General features: G+C 33.6%; 1 protein-coding gene across 3 annotated transcripts; it reads right to left on the bottom strand.

The window, feature by feature from the left end:
• Positions 1-334: 334 nt before the first annotated feature.
• On the bottom strand, positions 335-11990 carry LOC118056733 (putative ion channel POLLUX-like 2). Of its 3 annotated transcripts, XM_035069056.2 has the most exons (24): positions 11717-11990; positions 11131-11210; positions 10663-10781; positions 10048-10328; positions 9147-9218; positions 8170-8242; positions 7728-7826; positions 7495-7649; positions 7304-7408; positions 6840-6926; positions 5654-5738; positions 5425-5572; positions 4954-5030; positions 4798-4878; positions 3468-3662; positions 3264-3377; positions 2250-2342; positions 2007-2130; positions 1846-1922; positions 1629-1676; positions 1468-1537; positions 1314-1387; positions 975-1085; positions 335-888 (listed from the first exon to the last, which is right to left on the bottom strand). In XM_035069056.2, exons 1-24 carry the CDS (start codon positions 11803-11805, stop codon positions 781-783), a joined length of 2565 nt encoding a protein of 854 aa, XP_034924947.1. In that variant the 5' UTR covers positions 11806-11990; the 3' UTR covers positions 335-780. The 3 variants fall into 3 exon arrangements, with proteins under 3 accessions (XP_034924947.1, XP_034924965.1, XP_034924973.1); XM_035069074.2 differs by lacking the exon at positions 6840-6926; XM_035069082.2 differs by lacking the exons at positions 9147-9218; positions 10048-10328; positions 10663-10781; positions 11131-11210; positions 11717-11990 and adding an exon at positions 8458-8944.
• Between the last annotated feature and the right edge of the window lie 7653 nt (positions 11991-19643).

The following is a 19643-nucleotide window of genomic DNA, read 5'->3' as shown; positions in this document are numbered from 1 at the left end:
GAACTATACATCCAAAGTTACATAGGAAAAGCAACAAAGCTTTGAGCTAGAGAGCATCATAACTGAACGAGAGTTTGGATATACGGGGGTCCCTAAAAAGAGCTGTTTTTTTCAATTTTTTATTTTTTTTATTATCAAATGACATGTGACGGGCTGACTTTGAAACGGATCAAACCAGTTGAATCCAATTCTTGACTGATTCAGTTTAGGCCAAATCAATCCAGTTCTTACCGAATCAATTACTAAACCCTTGAACCAAACCGGTCCAAGGTCCGATTTACTGGTTAAACAGACCAGTCCAATCCGGTTCTAATAACCATGCTATGAGCTCTCAAGGATCATCAATTGCCAGCTTACTGGTTGATTGGATGCGGCCACAATTTTTGTTCTCAAGTCATGGTTACAATAATCCCATCCTCGCAAAAGTTTTCTGATCAGATGAACAGCTAAAAGTGGTATCTAAATTCTGGTTACAAACCAATATGAAAATTATCAACCAGCATCACCTGTGCCAACCTACTTGGGGCAAAAATACAGGACAAGGGATTTTCCCGCATATTTACACACTGTATACTGTATGACTCTGCCCTGGGTAGCCATTCCTTTATTTAAACTACCATTGATCTTCTCTCTCGTCATTTTTCTTTTATTTGGGATGATTTTGACACTGTTTCTGCTTGTTAGGCAGCATCCACATAAGACAGAAACAGAGATGCCCTGCAACAATGGAAAAAAAAAAAATGCAGGAAGCGGGAGCAAAGGCAGATGATGACTGAAAGTTCACGTTTTCAAAACAATGGGCTGCTCTCCTTCAAGCTCGGAGATAACGATTAATGCGTCAGTCAAAGACAGGGAAAGGGGTTCTGATTTTACATTTGGATTGATAACCTGCAAAATTAAGGTTGATGAGATGTCTAGACCAAAATGGTTAAAACCTAAACCAAATGCTAATATACTTTCTTAATCGTCTATACCTTTCTAGAATCTTTCACGTAGCCTATAGCAACCTCTCGACGCAAATATGCCCTTTCAGAGAGCTCTTCGAATGAAGGATTCTCCCCCTCCTTCATGTAGAGGTAGATGTCCTGCCAAAGAAGCACAGAATAACGTAGCTAGAATGTGTAAAATGGGTTGGTACTGAATAAACTCCATGCTAATTGTAGAATGTTTAGTCCATCACCAGCCGCTCAAGGAAATGGAAAAGAGCAGCCCCGAATCTCCTTCCACGACCGAGTCACTCTTTGATGAGAAATATGTTTAACTCACCTAAGGAGGCTTGACACCAAAATACAATACAAGGAAGATGAATTTACCTTCACATATATTTCATCACCCTCTGCATTCAAGATGTCTTTCCACACCTCATTCAATTCACTGTTCTCTGCAACTGTTATGTAAACAAAAAGTTACTCGAACATGGTAATAATGGAATAGTGTAACAGCAAGTAGAGTACAATGATTCGAGACCTTGAGCTGTCACAAGGCTCATTACTTCCTCTGCTGCTATATAAGTCAAGGATGGCTTGATTCTTGAAATCTGAAGAGATAGCATGAGCTTAATAAATACCCACACAAAACAACAGTGTTCTTGACATAAAGCTGAACAAGGCTGTTATAGGATGTGTTACTTGTTTGCCTAATTTTGAGTCGACAATCTCTGCAACTAGATTTTGTACCTGCAGAACAGTTGTTTGTTATATTGATGAGTTGATTATCATTTCTCGAAAAGATAGATCAATTCATTATGACTAAATTTTTTTGGATTAAAAACTCTCAAAACTAATCTTCAGAAATAAAAAACATGGATCCATATGATCAACTGAAATTAACAGGAACCATGTTCACCTTGACTCCAAGTTTGTTGCAGATATTTTCAGCAAGAAGAAGAGAGAAAGCAGATTGCTTGTCTGCCCTGGATGGATCTGAAGACAGATAACAATTAGTGCGACCCCACATCAACCCAATAAAGCTTTGCATGTTGTTATCTCCAAGGCACGTATTTTTACCTCCTAGAAGCCATTCTCTATCAGATATTACCACGATTGAAAAGGAAATATCTTCTTTATTGAAAGAATTCTGAATATCCAATATGGTTTCCTGTAATGCATCAAAATTCATGGGGTTTCCAATCTGCAATATTTGAAAGATCATAAAGCATTAGACTCAAAGAAAAGAAGGTTTCCAAGAAAAACAAAATAAAGAAAATGGTGTAAAATGGCTGTTCTTGGCTTGGATGAATTAGACAGTACCCTGTGGGAAACCTGGATGTTTTTGAGTTTTCTTTGATTAGCAACGCTGCTGGTCCTCTTCCTCTCATCTAATGGCACATCTGATAATATCTCCTGCATATATTTGTAGAGGAGGTGAAACTAAACTATAGATCAACACGTTTGATCTGGAAGCTGAAAGCACATCATGTGTAAACATTAAGTTCTGTTCTATCAGGTTCCAAAATTATAAGTCAAATCCCGGGGGACGCCAGACTTAAATTGTCCAATAGCTAAACAGATACTAAATGCGAGAGGAGACTCGACAAGAAGAAGATGAAGAAGAGGAGAAACAAAGCATAGAAAGTTATGTTTTGACATGAGAAGTTATCGATGGGACTGGAAACAAACATGCAATTCAGTCTTATTCAGTAAGAAATGCAAATTGACAAAACGCTATTGGTAAAATCCTTTGTGGGCTGAAAACCGGAAAAGTGCAACAAAGAGACCCTCTTCGTGGGAATCTGGATACAATGACGCAAACAAAATGTCCATATACACTTTCATGGAGTTAGAAGCTAAACAAAGGATATATATGATAATGGTACATTTCTAAAGAAGCATTCTGCCAACAACAATTCTGAAACATTTAAATTCTCCAATACAGACTACAGCTGACTAAATCATCTTTACTGTGTATTTCCAATGCTACCTTCAACATGGTATTCCTCTGTTCTCCAGAATAAATGTATCAATTTACTAATCAATTAATCCATGGGATATGTATCCTGGATCATTGACTGCCTTAAGGTTAGCAATAATGTTTTACAGGCTGTTCCTAAACCATTTCTGATAAGTTGCACGTCTACATCATACATGTTCTCATTATAATTGCTTGTGTGTAATTTAATTTTAAATTTCTGGTAAGCAAAACCAAATTTGAGGAGCAATTATTATTTAAATTAAGAGGTACGAAGATGAACTGCAAGAAAAATATTGAGAAAAGCTATAATTTAAATAAACAAGTTAAAAGCTCTAAATTATATAGCAGCATACCACCACACTCCCAGGTCCAAGATAATTATCATACTCGTCTATCATTTCTACAACATCTGGGCGCCATCCAAGCAAAAGAATGCGTTCTTTTGGTCCTAGACTCCAGTCTGATGCCTACATAGACAAGCAAAACAATCATGCAAAGCAACAAATATAATCCAAAAGTAAACTATTGATTGAGCAATCATATCTAGGAGAAGATACCTTTGACCCTGATCTGTTGGAGCGTTTTACAATATTTTCAAGCCGTGTTTTTCTCAATTCTATAGCAGAATTTAAATTGTCACTGTTATCTTCCGGAACTTCAAGATTTTGAAAAAAGGAAGCTCCTTCTTTGAAGACACTAGAATATGCAATTTGTGGGCTCCTTTTACCGTGAACTGGACCAATGAACAAGATCTATGTAGCAAAAGCGAGCAAATTAGAGAACAAGTAAATAAGATCAAGGGGGAACCGTAATCAACCCAGTAACATGAGTGAAGCAGACATATTTGAAACAATATACTGTGAGCAGACATATCTTTCCATGTGAAGTAGTAGCCATCTAAAATTTATATAATGAAGTTGACAATGAGATAATATAAGACAACACAATGTCATGGCATATAGGATATATGCTGCATAACATAAAACCATTGATGTTCACAAAGTAAAACATGAAGAAAGTGGTAAACTAGGCAACCATACAATTATATGCAGCCAGTGATGGTTGAAAATGACAGAGAGTGACCCTTCATACACTGGAAATTGCTCTAATTTATAGTAATTCTAGAACCTAAAGCTCAAAATATATTTTCTGGGAAGATAGTAACTTAACTAATCCATTGAACTATACAGCATCATTGACTTCCACTTAATGATACATATTAATTTAGTTTATAGTTACCATCATTAACTGATCCAAATACAGTAAAATCCAGTGAACTGCAGGCATTTGACTCCAAGTCTCAAACATGCAATCATCAATTAGAGACAGATGCAACACTATTTTGCAGCAACAATCAATCAACTCATTGACATGCAAGGCCAAGGGCTCATACGCATGCCCGTTCTTAGTCAAATTTGGAACCGTTAGATTTATCCTGGCAGCAAACTAACTGCTGCAGCATGTTGTTACTTGAAACTAATCTGTTATCTTTATATTTTCCCAGGTAGATAATTGGATTTACTGGATTTAAAAATATTAAAATCAGCTACGATAGGCAGCATGTGATAAGACAGTGAAACAATAAAAACAACAATGCACACCTAGAAATTAATAAACCATGAGGCTGATATATGATTGCCAATTTGCAACAATATCTAAAAATCATTCTGAAGTTTTCTGAGTACAACCTCAGTATTTTTTAATCAAGGTCAGAATGAAAAGATAAAGCAGTTTCATGTGGCTAAATAGGTTGGCATTTCAGGTTCCACTCTTTGCTTTCATATAGAAATTAGAAGTTTCACTGGATTGCATCTTAAGGTTAGGATCCTGAATGCGCAAACTAAAGGATCATGTACGCTAGTTCAGAAATTCATAACATCCACATACTTTGTCAGCTTGCTGCACAACCTCATCATCATTTGGGTGGAAGAATATTTTCCCATTCCGGTAGAGACCACAAACCACTACCTGAAGAAGAAAATATCAAACTTAGTGGACTGCATTTCAGCTATCTTCTAGCTGAAACCATGAGGATGACATTACCTCTTGAAATCGACGTCTTAGTTGCCTATATTTAATTCCAGCTAGAGCAGGAAAACTGCAAAGATTAAATACATTTTCTGCAACGAGTAAACATGATACTGATTAGCGCTTTCTGTACAAATACAAAATTGGGCAATGGAAAAGATATTTCATACAATAGAAAAAGGAAAAAGTTCTGCTATTTAAACTGATTAACTTATAGGGATATTGTATGGGGATATGTTTTAATAGCCCAAGAATTAACCCAACTTGCACAGAACCATTCTAATTTAAACCAAAGCCAATTGTGTTTAGGCAGGAATTTTCTTTTTTGCTTCGGATAGTAGAGTTGGGAAGGTTCAAGTAGTATTTGGGTGGTGCTGCTTTCTTTCAGTAGGAAATAGCATATTAACCCAAAAGGAAACCTAAACTGTCTCTCTCTCACAGACAATACTGGTAGCCATATTTATGTAAGGGAAATTCACACCGTACTTTGATAATTAAGCAAGTGTCTGTAGATCTTTATAAGCCCCTTCTGTCGAGAACATTGAACAAATAATTTGGATGCAACATTTTCCACGGGCTCCACTTTCACTCCTGAAATTGATTTTAGAAGCTCGCATGTGTTGGTGTTTGAAACCTGTATATCAAAATGAACCCCATATTCAGTTAAATTTTGCATAATAAACTTTATTAAGTGATCAGGAAAAACCCAACATACCTCAACAATGGTGGGAACAGAATCCATCCTTGCAATAGGTTGAAGGGCCAGCACAGATAGAAATGCATTGGTATCGATTTCATACCTAATCAATAGAAGATCAAAAATCAATATAATTCTAGTTTTTTTCCAGTCTTGCTCTCGCAAACAAATTCTTAGAACTGTACATTCCCAAAACATGATCTGCTCACTAAGAAAAGAAGCAAGATTCAGATGCACAAAAAGTGAGACTTGTAACGGCCAGTTCGATCATTCTAACAAAATCAGAGGCCATTAGATCCAACATCATTTTATCCTTCCCCATATTCCCGTAAACCCTATAAGAGCTACAGTATTTCTTGGTCAAGCAAAGTCCTAGTGGCCAACACCTCAACAAAGTCATCATGTTGATTATTTCAGGTGCATGCAAATTAAAATCATTGTATCACTAGCAAGCTGCCAAAGGCCAAAATTGAGATCGAAAGGCACAAAAGGAGACAGCAGGGAACACTTCAAGTTATGTATGTACTTGATCTGGAAGGAGTTGATCAATGGATTAAATTACGACAGTAATGATAATGACATGCAGAAGTACAAATAGTGATGAAAAAATTAACAAAAAGGTATTAAATGCAGTCAATTTAATGTGGCATCTTTGTAGTTTCTTTGTTGCTAATGACCATACTCTTTGTAAGTTTCGTTGTTGCATATTGAACAAAATCCAGGGAAGTATCTTGGAAGGGTCTAATATATCCCTACAAATCTTGAGTTCATCTACTGCTGATTGTAAACATTATTTGTTACAAATTCAATGCCGTGGAGAAAAGTTTTGCCCGTGTGGTAAGGGCCAATGACCACCATAGTGGACAAAAGACACTGAAGGACAGCACTCCTTCTGTCAATGTAATTAAGGCACAAACCTTATCAGTCATCACGATAAAGCATCAAGGAAACATGGCTCATCGATACAACTTGGACCGCGATCCAAATATATTATCCACAATATTTACAGTTAACAGTTAAGCTTAAAAATGACATTTACCATGGTAAAAATATCTCTATCATTAACAAAGCAACTCTGGTGCTTGTCCGTGTACTACAAGATGATTTCCACAAAATGAAAGGGAAGCAGTTTTGTGCGACATATTGCTAACATGTCAATTAATATGAGCAGATAGTCCTACAAATGTTGCTTTGAATTTCTTACCCATCTCCTTTTGTTGGCAGTATAATTATGGAACGTGCCTTATCAGCTGCAGCTCTTGCAAATGATTTTGTTAAGCTAAGGCTGCAACTGTACAAATAAGAAGCTGAACATGTGAAAACAGAACACTCACAGGTAGGTTGTCAAAATTCAAATGTAATGTATATGTTCTGGTTGTTTGAATTTATAAAATAATTTTATTGATGGGTAATTCTTTAACGAGAAGAAAGTTGTTGAAAGAAAAGTCCTAGATGCTTGGTGTGCCTTAAAAAGAGAGAAATTCATTCGTAATGAAATATTTGCATCGAAATTAAATTATCGCCAAAATAAACAAATGTTACAACCAAAGGATGTTGATGACGAAAGAAGGAACTCTTGGCAAAGCCACAGGGAAAGAAAAGAACAAGGTTGAAGGATTTTGCAGAAGCCCTGCAGCAATTAGCAAAGAGGATTTAATTATACCATACCTTTTGGTGAGTACATCAATGTGGCTAAGATCTTTGGCGATATTGTCGGCTAGCTTGTCCATCTGCTTCCTTGGGAGGTCAGACATAAGTAGAATTTTCTGCCTCCTGTAAAGACATACAAAACATAATCAAAGGTGCATATAGCACATGATACTGCAACAGAACAGTCCTAGCAGATGAGAATTAATTACCTAGCTGTAGCAGTACCTAAGCGGACAGCAAACTCATGGTACTTGTTTAGCTGCTTTAGTATGAAAGCAAGATGACTGTTTACTCCGCAAATGATGATATGATCAGTCTCAAGAACTTGCATTTGTGCCCCTTCCCTGAGTCTTTGCATGTTATGCTGTCCAAGTAACAGTCTTAAGAATGCAACTTAAATACAATTCAGCATCAGTAAGTAGTTCCTGTTCCAATAGCTTACCCTGAACTGTTCTGTCATTGTGCTCAGTAGCCGAGAGTAGAACAATATACCCCATATAGCAAGAACAAAGCCAATTACGCGTTCAACTCGTGTTCTTTGCTGCAGTTCCATATATAATGAAGTTCTTTAGAATAGAGAAATGTAAGCAAACAATTCTGAAAATGTAGGAAAATCTTTCTCAAGAATGAACTCTAGAAATTCCAAAAGCCAAGTTCACTTGGAGGTAAATCCATGCAAAATTACAAAGGCCACTATTAATCATGTATGGTGGCATTTGGAAGAGGTAAACAACCCCCCAACAAAAATAAAATAAAATCCCACCCAAAACAAAATCATGCATTTTCTTATATATTAAACATTCCCTCAAAAAACACATCGAAATAGCTTTGAATCCCTACACCCTTAATAATCTCTCCTGTAAGCATTCACCTCTTTAACGCACCCTTAAATGAGTAGAAGATGAACACAAACATGCCCAAGCTTCCCAGAAGCAGTCCTCCAGAGATTGGCTACCCCTGTATTGTTAAACATAGCACAAGCCCAGATTAGCAAACAAGTGAGAGCACTAGATGCAGCCAGAGTTAATTAAGAGAAGAACCAAATAAGCAACCGATCACAGCTAGAGTGAGTTCCTTGATGAAGAAGGAATGGTTGGCATTGATAAATGGAAAATGATTTTACTAAAAAAGCTCACATAGAAGATTTTCAGCTTATAGAATGGAAACTTTACATCTGGTTAACGGAGATGAGCTATAACCAGATCAAACCTGAAGAGATCCTCTCCAATGTCTGTTTCAAATAGTTAAGAGACAAAATACAGGATGGAGGCATCAATAGATGGAATTTCTTTATGCAATGTTTGCACATTTTTCTCCATTGATCAACTTGAAAATAGAGCACATGGAAGGAACAAACAAGAAGGCACTGAAAGTCCAATGTCAACCAAATGTTTAAAAACGTCATCATATCCACCAAAAAAGGTGACAACATGAAGAGTTGAGGCAATGGCTGTGACTAAAATAAGCCCGAGGAAAATGAAACTTTTGTTGCAAAAATGATAGCCTGCAAGATAGGTGTATAGATGACATGTAAAATAAAAGTTTGTTGGTTTAAACTCTACAGCTTAACGCATGAAATGCACAAAGATCCTCAAATAAAAATATGGGCATAGCTTTATCCATGCAATGCATTTTAATTTTCCACATAGTCCCTCCAATCTGCATAAGCCAAAGGATTATGGCAAAATTAGTGCATTGCAATCTTGCAAAAGTTCCAAACCAAGAGGTATTGGAGACAAAAATATCAAGGCATGGTGCAGGCATGCATAAAGCTAAACAGTTCCATTTTCCATCAGAAAGTAACAAAACTATCCTCCTTTGTCATTATATTCTCCAAAGGGAGCAGTTGTTGGTAGGTTACCTGAACTTGAAAAACAGGAAACCTCCAATGAAAACAAATGAGAAGCAAGCCATGAGTAGCACCACAAAGGACCTACAACAAGTTTACAACAAAAATGATCACTGAAAAACAACGAACAAAACATAGGGCCCTCATAACTTTTCACATGCTGAAAAACATAATTTGCCAATATAACACAATCACTGATGCTAAATTTTTTAGGTGCCTTATTTTTTGTGGGAATTTAAACTATGGAAGAGATTTAACAAATACCTTAAGCAGACCATGTCCTTTTCCAGTGAAGGTTTCATTGAAATACTCTGTTGCCCAAATGTTAACCCTTAGAGATTTAACAGATACCAGAACGATACGCAGACTGTATAATTTTCAAGTTAAGGTTTCAATTAAGTACTTTGGTACCAAAATTCTAACCCTTAAGATCAAGTTGTGCACATATTTACAAATGTTTGCTAAATATTAATTTAAATATCCATCTCAGAAATCTAGTAACCCATTATACACTCAAAAAGATTGCAATGCTTCTCAAGCAGCCACGTTTACCACAAAACTCCTAATGTAGAATAACAAAGTTAGATTTAAGAGTGAATAATTGACAGATAGAACTATAGAAAACCTTCTTGGCATAATTGGTGATCAGTAGACCATTTGATTGTACAAACATGCTTGGGATTTATGCCATTAGAACTCTACTTATTTTGTTTTACAGGAGAACAAATCCATGGTTTGTTTTCCCTTAACTGCAGCTACATCAACTTTGTATCATAATGTCTTGATGACATCTTATCTTCTAATCCCTCAAACCATAAGGGATAACGCACAAAACTTATTGTGATCTAGCTGGTAGGGAAAAAAAAAAAACAGGCACATGGACCAGAACAAGGATATTTATTATTTCACTTACGTAGCAACATTTCTTTCAAGTTGCATGTTGAACAAATAAAGTAGGCGTGATAAGCTCCACTTAATATCTTGAAATGAGGGTAAGGACACATCCAACTGCAGAGGTGTTGGTTTGTTCAAGGAATTAGATACACAAGCAAATGGGGAGTTTGTAGTTCCAAGAGTCCCAGCCAAGGAGGGAAGCAAGTCTTTGACAATCTTTATTAATGTATTTGCAGAATTTAAGTGTGTCAATAAGCAACACATTGCAATTGATCCAATTGTAAGTTTAGCTTGGCAATCCTGCACATACAGTAGATCACATCAACGTAAATATGGCAAATTACAACAAACACATTTACTTGTAAAATTTTCTACAACGAGATATGCAGAAATATTGTATATCAATCTAGATCACTTTTCTTTCAGTACCAGATACACAACAAAAGAAAACGCTATGAGCCAAATATGTAAAATTGTACACATGAAGTAGAGTAAGAATCAATGCAACCAAACCATTCTTTTATTTTCTCGTTGTGGAAACATCACAAATGGAAAAGGAAGATCCCATTACTCTATTACAGTGTATCCAAACTTTAACTTGTTCCATATTCAGGTTCTTTCACTTAATGCTTACCTCAGAGCTACTATTTGGCTTCAAACTCAAGAACTTGGGATGTGAATTATCTGGAATATCTGTATACACCGCACTATCGAACTTATACCATGTGCTTTGATTAATGGCTTTACAATTCCCTGAAAAATGTATTTTTTAAGAAAAAATGTTGTCACAGTTCATTTAAAAATGATGATGTAGTATCAGCAAAGCACCAAAAATAGGAAGGATTATGCTAACAATTGACACAGAAATTAATGTCAAAACAGATTGATACAGCTTTTTCTTTGATTTGAGGTGCTGAAATGGTTGCAAACTTATTGCCTCAGAAGTTATGGGCTCTGAGTAAAAAATTACATCCTTGTAAAACAAATAGATGAACTTGATACTACATTGAACTAGACAGAACCCCAATCTAGGTACAGTTCTGACCTTGGTATCATACTTGAGCACTAAACGAGTGGTAAAGGGTTACGGCTTCAAACTCACCTCCAGTGTTGCATAATTCAAACTTACAAGCTCCAGAAGCTGGAGACTTTATCCACCAAAATCGGCATGGAAACGATTTCCTATAAAAATACACTGTCAGTGTGAGGTAGTTGATGTCATCCTATAAACCAAAGTACCAACACCACATGAATTTAGCACACTTTTCCATCTTTTCTGTTAAAAAAAAAAATTATTGAGTGTAGCCATCTTAAATGCTCAGACCGGAAAATTTTTGTTTAACAAGAGCAGCAGAGAACAAAGAAGACCTCTATCGGGCAGATACTATAAAAAATTCTTGAAGAAACTCCCATCTTACAGAGTATTTTGCATCCAAGAAATCAAACAAAGCCGAACAATTCTCGACTATGTAGGAAAATATTTCTTCAACATATTTTCCTGGAAAAATCTGTGTGAACAACATTCACCATAAAACGTTCACACACTGTCTTCGCTATCTCGATTAATGAAGTCCACTTCTTGTTATTGTCAATGTTGTACTTGACTCCAGAAAGTAAGTTTAAAATGCTACATACATCAACTCAAAAGAACGTGCGCGTACAGATAATGAAGATGGAGTAGTGATGACCTCTTAGGTGAAGAAGGAGTTTGATTCAGTCTAGGGATTCGAGGCGGTAAGATCCATGGGTGGGAGCTCTGCAAATGGCTGAGAAGCATCTCTCTTTTTCGATGTTTTTATATTGTTATATCCACTGTTTGAAGAAAGTACCGAGAGAGAAATAAGAGGGAGAGAGCGGCGAGATGTGACGTACCAGCAGAAAGTGTGGTGTTTTTCTGTTGTGTTGAGAGGGGAAAGGAAGGGGAACTGGAGAGTCAGAGTGGAGAAAAGAGGAGAAAGAGGTTTACGTTGTAGCGATTGTTTTTTAAATAATTTTTTGTGTTAAAATATATATTATTTATATTTTTTATTTTTAAAAAATTATTTTTAATATTAATATATCAAAATAATCAAAAAATACAAATCATATTTAATTTTAACAAAAAAAATAAATAAAAACTTTTGAAAATCTAAAAGTACCCTTTCCAGTGTAGGAGTGCCAGTGTTGCTGACTTGCATGAGGACAAAGGTATCTTCTGGAGTCTGGACCACTTGTTCCCAGTGGCCATCTGTTTTTTATCCTCGTTCGGGACTTTTGGATCTTGTCATCGCCATTGGCCCGCTTCGTTCAATTCTTAAAAATGAGATGTTTCTAGGCAAATTTTAATAGGAAATCCACGTGTGTATATACGAGGATTAATGCTTGGGATCAAGATTTTTTAAATCATAATTTTAACATGACATGAAAAGTCATTCACAAACTCGGATCATAAAATCATAAAATTTTAAGAAATTTTAAAATACATAAAAAAATTCATGTTTTAAATAAAAATTCATACATAACAATTCGTCCAATTAATTCAGTCCTACAATACTGAAATAACATTAAATTCAGTCAAATTCAATAATTTTCAGTTCAATTTTTACCCCATTAATTCAGTCCAATTAATTATGAAACTAGAAAGAAGAGTAAAAAGACCCTCTGCACTTTGTTGCGCAAACACAGCACAACATCAAGCGAAGTTGCTACCTGATCAACGACTCAAGTTCCAAGTTGAATCGATCCCGAATTAGGTTTTTACTAGCATGAAAATACTATAAAAGCACTGTGATATAGAAAATTCCTCTATTTGGACAACAAAGAATAAATCCATATTTTAAGTTGAAATCTGGTGAGCTGATCCATTATCAATTCACTAAAGGGCCCAACCAGGCCATTGCCGCGAGGGAAAGCAAATCGTGCCCACGAAGCTTTTGCTCTTACCAAAGCATCTGACAGTTGTCTAAGAGGGGAGATTTTGTTTCAGGATCTCATTTTGTTCAAAATCACAAAATTAGTTCTGAAATCGATTTTGCGCGATTTCATCTGATTTTTGCGATTTCAACCGATTTCAAATTTTACTCATTTTTTATTTTTTTAAAGCGATTCAACCCTTAATGCATGTTTTGACTCGTAAAATCATATGATTTTACGAGTCAAAACGCGATTTTAACAACCTTGTTTGGGATCATATGAATTAAACACGGCCTAGGAATCCACTTTAATCTTTATTATTCCAGTAAAAAAAAATTAATTTATTTTTTAGAAAATGTTGTTCCGAGAACAAATAAAATAAGTTGATGAATTTTAACTATTAAAATGGAGGAGTTGTGGATTAACACACCAAGTTGACTAGGTCGAAATAAATTAGTTTTATAATTTTATTTTGTTAAAAAAATTAAAGGTGTTTGGGGTGATGTATTAATTATTTTTTAAAATATTTTTTATTTTAAAATATATTAAAATTATTTTTATTTTATTTTTAAAAAATATTTTTTACACCACTACATCAAAACGATTTAGATACATATAAAAAATTGATTTTAAGTAAAAAAATAAATAAATTTTACTCTATCCCTATTTAAAACAGAATATCAAACAAGAGCTTTGACTTTAGAAAAAGACTAGTCGGTAAGGTGGTTGGTGGACCTAACAACTAGAGCCATGCCAGGTTTAACAAGGGATTCAAGTAGCTATGATTCCCACCTTCAAATTATAAACATCTTTGAGGTATTGGATAATATGGTTGGTGAACTCTTAGCTATCGTGTTCCATAGAAAGGCTACGAGAAAATAATTTATCATGAATTAATTTTTATAATCCTAGATAACTTGTAGAAATTCCGAACGACAGTTTTAATACATAAAAAAAACAGCTCAAATTCAATCTGATTATTATAGCTTAAAAAAATCTTGTTTATGGTTTGTTTGAGGAAGTTGATAATTAACCATTAATATTAAGTGCCTGTTTGGCACTGTGGTGCAGCCGGTTTTTTATAAATTTTTTAATTTTTTTTTTGCTAAAATTAAGAACGGTTTGTATTTTTTGGATCGTTTTGATGTGCTGATATCAAAAATAATTTTTTAAAAATAAAAAAAATATTATTGGCATGTGTTTTCTAAGTGAAAAGCAACAGCAACCACACTCCCAAACACCCTCCAAGTAATAAGTTAAAGGGTGGGGGAATTCACTGTTTACACACACCCAGTACACTGTGTATTATAATATATATAATTTATAGTGCATTTTTTTTTTTTGCACTTTTTCCTCTTTTCCCCTTTTTTTATTTTTTTCTTCAAAATTATTTTTGTTAGTTTTACTTTTTTATTATTGAACTGGTTAAAAATTTTGCTATGTAATTTTTTTCCTTTAAAATATTGTGGATTGCTACGATGTTTTTCCACATGATTTTTCTACTTTATTTTTTTATTTTCTAAAATTACATTTGTCAATTATATTTTTTTAATACTGAGCTGATTGAGAATTTAGTTTTGTAATTTTTTTCTTTAAAATATTATTGATTGTTATTATGTTTCTCCACGTGATTATTTTTTTATGATTTTCTCCAAAATTATCCTGTTTTATTTTATTTTTTAATATTGAGCCAGTTAAAAATTACAATTACAATATGTTCAGGGAAGCATTGTAACTTTCCTCACAAATTATTGTGGATTGCTACAATATTTTTTTTCACATAGTTTTTTTTTTATGTTTTTTTTTAATTATTGTTGTCAATTTTTTTTAATATTAATCTGCTTAAGAATTACAATTACAAGTAAATACAAGTAAAGCTAAATCATGTGGGATAAACACCGTAACTTTCCTCGTAAAATACTATAAATTGATATAGTTTTTCCTCACATTGTTTTTTTCTAGTTTCTTTTGTGTTTTTTTTTATAATATTTTTTTCAAAATTATCTTTGTTGATGTTATTTTTTTAATATTGAGTTTGTTAGAATTTAACTTTTTAACAAAGTTTATTCATGTGAGAAAAGTATTGTAGCTTTCCTCACAAAACACTATGAATTGCTACAGTGTCTCTCCACATGGTTTTTTTTTTAATGATTTTTTCAAAATTATCTCTGTCAGATTTATTTTTTATAGTGAACTAATTGAGGATTACAATTATAAGTCACAATAAATAAGGCTAAATCATGTGGAGAAGTATTATAGCTTTCATCACAAAACAATGTGAATTGTTATAGTGTTTCAAGCATGGTTTTTTTTGTCCCTATTTTTTTTTCAAAAATTATCTCTATCGATTTTTTTTTTAATATTGACCTGATTGAAATTTAGTTTTGTAATTTTTTTCCCTTAAAATACCATGAATTGCTGCAGTGTTTTTCCATGTATATTTTTTATGATTTTTTTTCAAAATTATCTTTGTTGATTTTTTTTAATATCGAGTTGATTAAAATTATAATTACAATAAAACTAAATCATATAGGAAAAGTGTTGTTGTTTTTCTCATAAAATATTGTAGATTGCTACAGTATTTTTTTAAATGATTTATATATATATAATTCTTTCTTAATCTGTCTTTGTAGATTGTATTGGGGAAAGCACTATAGTTTCACTAACAAAACATTATCTATTGCTACAAACATTTTTTCTCATGAGTTTTTTTCTTTTAGAATTATCTTTGTTGATTTTTTTTTAATATTAAATTGATAGAAAATTTAGCTTTGTAATTTTTTTTTTGCTTTTTATTAACATAAAAGTTAAATCATGTGATAAAAATATTGTATATTTTTTCACAAAACATTATGAATTGCTACAACTTATTTTTGTTCAGTCTCTAAATTTTTGATCATTAACTTAATTTTTTTTTTCATCATGAAATATTAGTTTTATTATATTTTTAATTTTTATTATTTATCTAGCATTGATTTATAATTATAATACTATTAAATATATTTATCTTATAAACTTGCAACAGCACGGGAATACCATCTCGTTAATATAAAAAATAACTTATTTTTAATCCCACCAAAGATAAATATATTCATGGCATCGAAGAAAATTAAAGTCAACACCACGCTTCCCTTGTAATGATACCAGTGTCGTTGCAAGTGGGATAATGAGATGCTAATATTATAATATGAGGTAGTGCCCGGTGACGTGGACGCCGCGCATAGCTGTTCGGTAAAAAATTAATTATATATATTTTAATTTTTTTTAATTATTTTAATTTGTTAATATTTAAAATAAATTTAAAATAATAATAAAAATATTATTTTAATATACTTCATAAAAAAAATAAAAATATATTAGAGAATAATATAAATTATATTTTGAGATTTAACTTAATAATTTAAATTTTTGAGTTGAATTAACTCTTTAATATAATATTATAATTTTGATAATAATTATGAATTTAAAAATTAAAAATTATATTTAATAAAAATTAAATATAAAATAAAATAAATTTATAAAAGTGTCAAGTTAAGAACTATTTCACTAGAAAATATATATTAAAAATTAATATAAATTAGCTTAATATCTCAGATATAAATTACCTGACAAAACAATCACTGTGACGCTACCTGAAAAGGCCATGGCCGTCTCAATCAGAAACGTGAGTAAAAAAGGGAAAGAGGGCAGAGGCAGGCCACCGCAGGATAATGTGGTCGGACGGGAAAAGTGACAAGGACAGACAGACAGACAGCCACCGCAGCATCTCTAAACCACGCGAAGCTTTTTCGAGATAAGAAACGTGAGCTCTTCTGTTATCAGGACATCGTGTTCAGGGACCACCCACACGGGACAGGGATGAGTACATGCTAGCTTCAATTTCAGCTCCGATTTAGATTCACGCAACTTGATACTTAATTATTTATTATTTTTAAAAAATTCACCCCTAATTTCATCTATCCAGCGCCCTCTACATGGAGGTTGTTGATCATGAATTTCCTTAATTTAGCTCTTAATTAAATTTAAAATTTTACTCACGTTTGGTAAAGTATGCGTGTCTTGACCATTTGGGAACGCTTGCTGGAGAGATCAAAGAAGTCAATTACCGTTTCGCACAGCTAGCAAGCACCGGATACTGCATAACCAGGTTTTTCCAGTCTTTGGACGCATTGATTCAAGAAACACATTTTGCTCCTTAGCACAAGCAATCTCACTCACCCGTTCATCTGAATCTCTTGAACACGACAAATACTAATTGGAGGACTAGCTTTTTCTTTGTTCAATTCAAGGTCTTTTTAGGAGTGCTTACTGCAACAGAGGCCACCACCTTCTCGATAGTCTACCAAACCCTCTCAACTTGTAAATCACAGAATTTGCAGATGAAATCTGTTAATTAGGAAGTCCTAATATGTATGAAATAATCCCCATTGTTATAATTCTAATATGGAAAAACATGTGAATATAACCCCTTTTCTTTTAATTCAGAGCTCGAATTCCTGTGGGATTATTGAGTCACTTTCCAGGAACATTCCTGTTTTAAAGTGAAATGATATTTATCATTTGTTGGACTCTTTGTGAACTAACTTCAGAGTCTGCTAGTTGGTTTTTCCCTCAAAGAACTCTGCTAGTTGGTTTTTCTATTACCAATTTTCTAAATCAAAGTCTAATCCTGATATAATTCAAAGAATTGAAAATAGTTAACTGTTTACTCTTAGCTTTATTCCTTTCATAGCCTACTGGAATTGTCGATAACCTGCTTTATTCATTCATAACCTCGTATGAAAACATATTATTCCAGTCTCCGTACCATGTTATATTTCAAACTTCAACCCATGCCAAGTCATTTGTAAGAATCCATTCATTTTCCGCGCACAAGTCAATTGACCAATTAACAGGTGATTGAGCAAGCAAAACTCCTGCCTCGTACGTAAGTCATGGACATGTTGGATGTCTACATATATGAACATCATTCCCCTGCTCAATCATACGCATTATCTGCAACAGAGTCCTTCAGTTCATTTTTTAAAAAATGGCCTTCAATGGAAATAGTCGTGTCACAATTGTTTTCACTTTGTTCTCCATTTTGTTGACTTTAAGCACACTCCAATGGGGTGCAGCCATGAGGCCACTGTATGAAGAGCAATTGTTGAAAAAACACTTTCCACTTATCGAGTCCCTTCAACGGGGTCCAGTGCCACCATCTGCGGCTTCCCCTTGCACCCCTGGAGCAAGTGGCACCTGCGAGTTGAATGAAATGAACTTTGTTGGCCGTGCTAATCGTCAACCACCGCCTGCCTTTCCCAGCTCAGTTACTGAGCAATCCAAAGCCTCTAATTAGTCCATACAGTAGTAAGACTGCAACCGGGATATGGCGGTAGGTTTCATCCCCTAAATAAACCGAAAGTGCGGCTGGGACATTGTCTACTTATTAATCCTGTATTTTCTTCTTTCGTATGCCAATTAAGTACTCTATTTCCTTTTTTTTTCTTCTTCTGAAAAAAGAAACGTATAAACAGCAGCTTTACGTATAGCTTGTGTGTGCGCATACAGTTGTTATACCTACAAATGTCATGGTGAGGAGTATGATTTATACATGTATCGAATCTATCAACAACAATATTTAAGAATCAATCTCAGTTTTTCTTCTCCTTTTCTTTTTCTCTTTTCAATTTTGCTAGTTAGTGAAATATTCTTGTTCTTCAATGAATACTGGGCTGGTTTGCTGCCAAATTCCTCCAGGTCCGTGAGTTCTTGAATACATAAGAGGGCACCTCGTTTTTATATATATATAAACTACTAAACGCACCCTAATAAAGTCGGAACATGAATATAATCTGAAAGCTTTCTATAATAATTGTATTCATGTACGCAGGGCTGCATGTATTCATGTAAGCATCCTTCATTTTTTTTTTTTTTAAATTTAATTTCAATTAGAAAGAGCATGATTGGTGTTGCTTAAACACAAATTCTTTAATTCAATTTAATAAAATATCTCCTGGTTACAACGTACAAAAGCCCTTTTAATTTCTTAATTTAAACAGAACACGAAGCCTGAAAGTATATTGCCTATCTGAGTATATATGCTCGGAATTATATATTTTGTCATCTTCCCTCAATCTGAATGCATTGTGTATAAATGGAGGTTTACCCACCTTGCTTTAATTTCATCAAAAGGATATTGTTAAAATCAACATATGGTGCTGGTAGGTAGTGCTACATTAAAATTAAAAGTAAACTATAATTTAGTCCCCGTGTTTTTTATGATTTAGTGAGTTTATTAACCTTTGAGTTTTAAAAATTACAATCTTGTTTTTTTACCAAATAAAGAATCTTAATATATTTTTTTAATCATGTTATAGCAATTTTATGTTATAGTTTAGTTAATTAGCGTGTAGGACAAGCTAGAGGTTCCGAATTCGAGCTCGGAGGTTCGCAAATATTTTTTGAATTGTGACAAAATACCAATCATCCATCACTTTTTTTTAAAAAATATAAAAGATAAATAACATATCATTCATTTCCTTAATTAAAATAAAAATAAATAAATAAAAGTAAAAAGGGGCAAGGTGATGGGCCTACCCTTTCTTGTCTTTTTTTCCTTCTCTAGTTTTCTTTACACTCCAAGATTCACTTACTTTTTTAATTTTGATATTTTTTTAAATAATATTATGAATTTTTATTTGAATTTTAATAAATTATTTTTTTAATAATTATATATCTAAT

This window comes from Populus alba, chromosome 8 (assembly GCF_005239225.2).
Source record: "Populus alba chromosome 8, ASM523922v2, whole genome shotgun sequence".
NCBI classification, from domain to species: Eukaryota; Viridiplantae; Streptophyta; class Magnoliopsida; order Malpighiales; family Salicaceae; genus Populus; species Populus alba.
Note: the sequence above shows the minus strand (reverse complement) of the source record. Positions and strands in the feature narration are given on the sequence as shown.

Coding starts and splice junctions, on each gene's coding strand:
- LOC118056733 (XM_035069056.2), bottom strand. CDS start 11,805: ATGCTTCTCAGCCATTTGCAGAGCTCCCACCCATGGATCTTACCGCCT. Junction 11,211..11,716: donor ACTCCTTCTTCACCTAAGAG/GTCATCACTACT, acceptor GTATTTTTATAG/GAAATCGTTTCCATGCCGAT. Junction 4,879..4,953: donor TAAGACGTCGATTTCAAGAG/GTAATGTCATCC, acceptor TTTCTTCTTCAG/GTAGTGGTTTGTGGTCTCTA.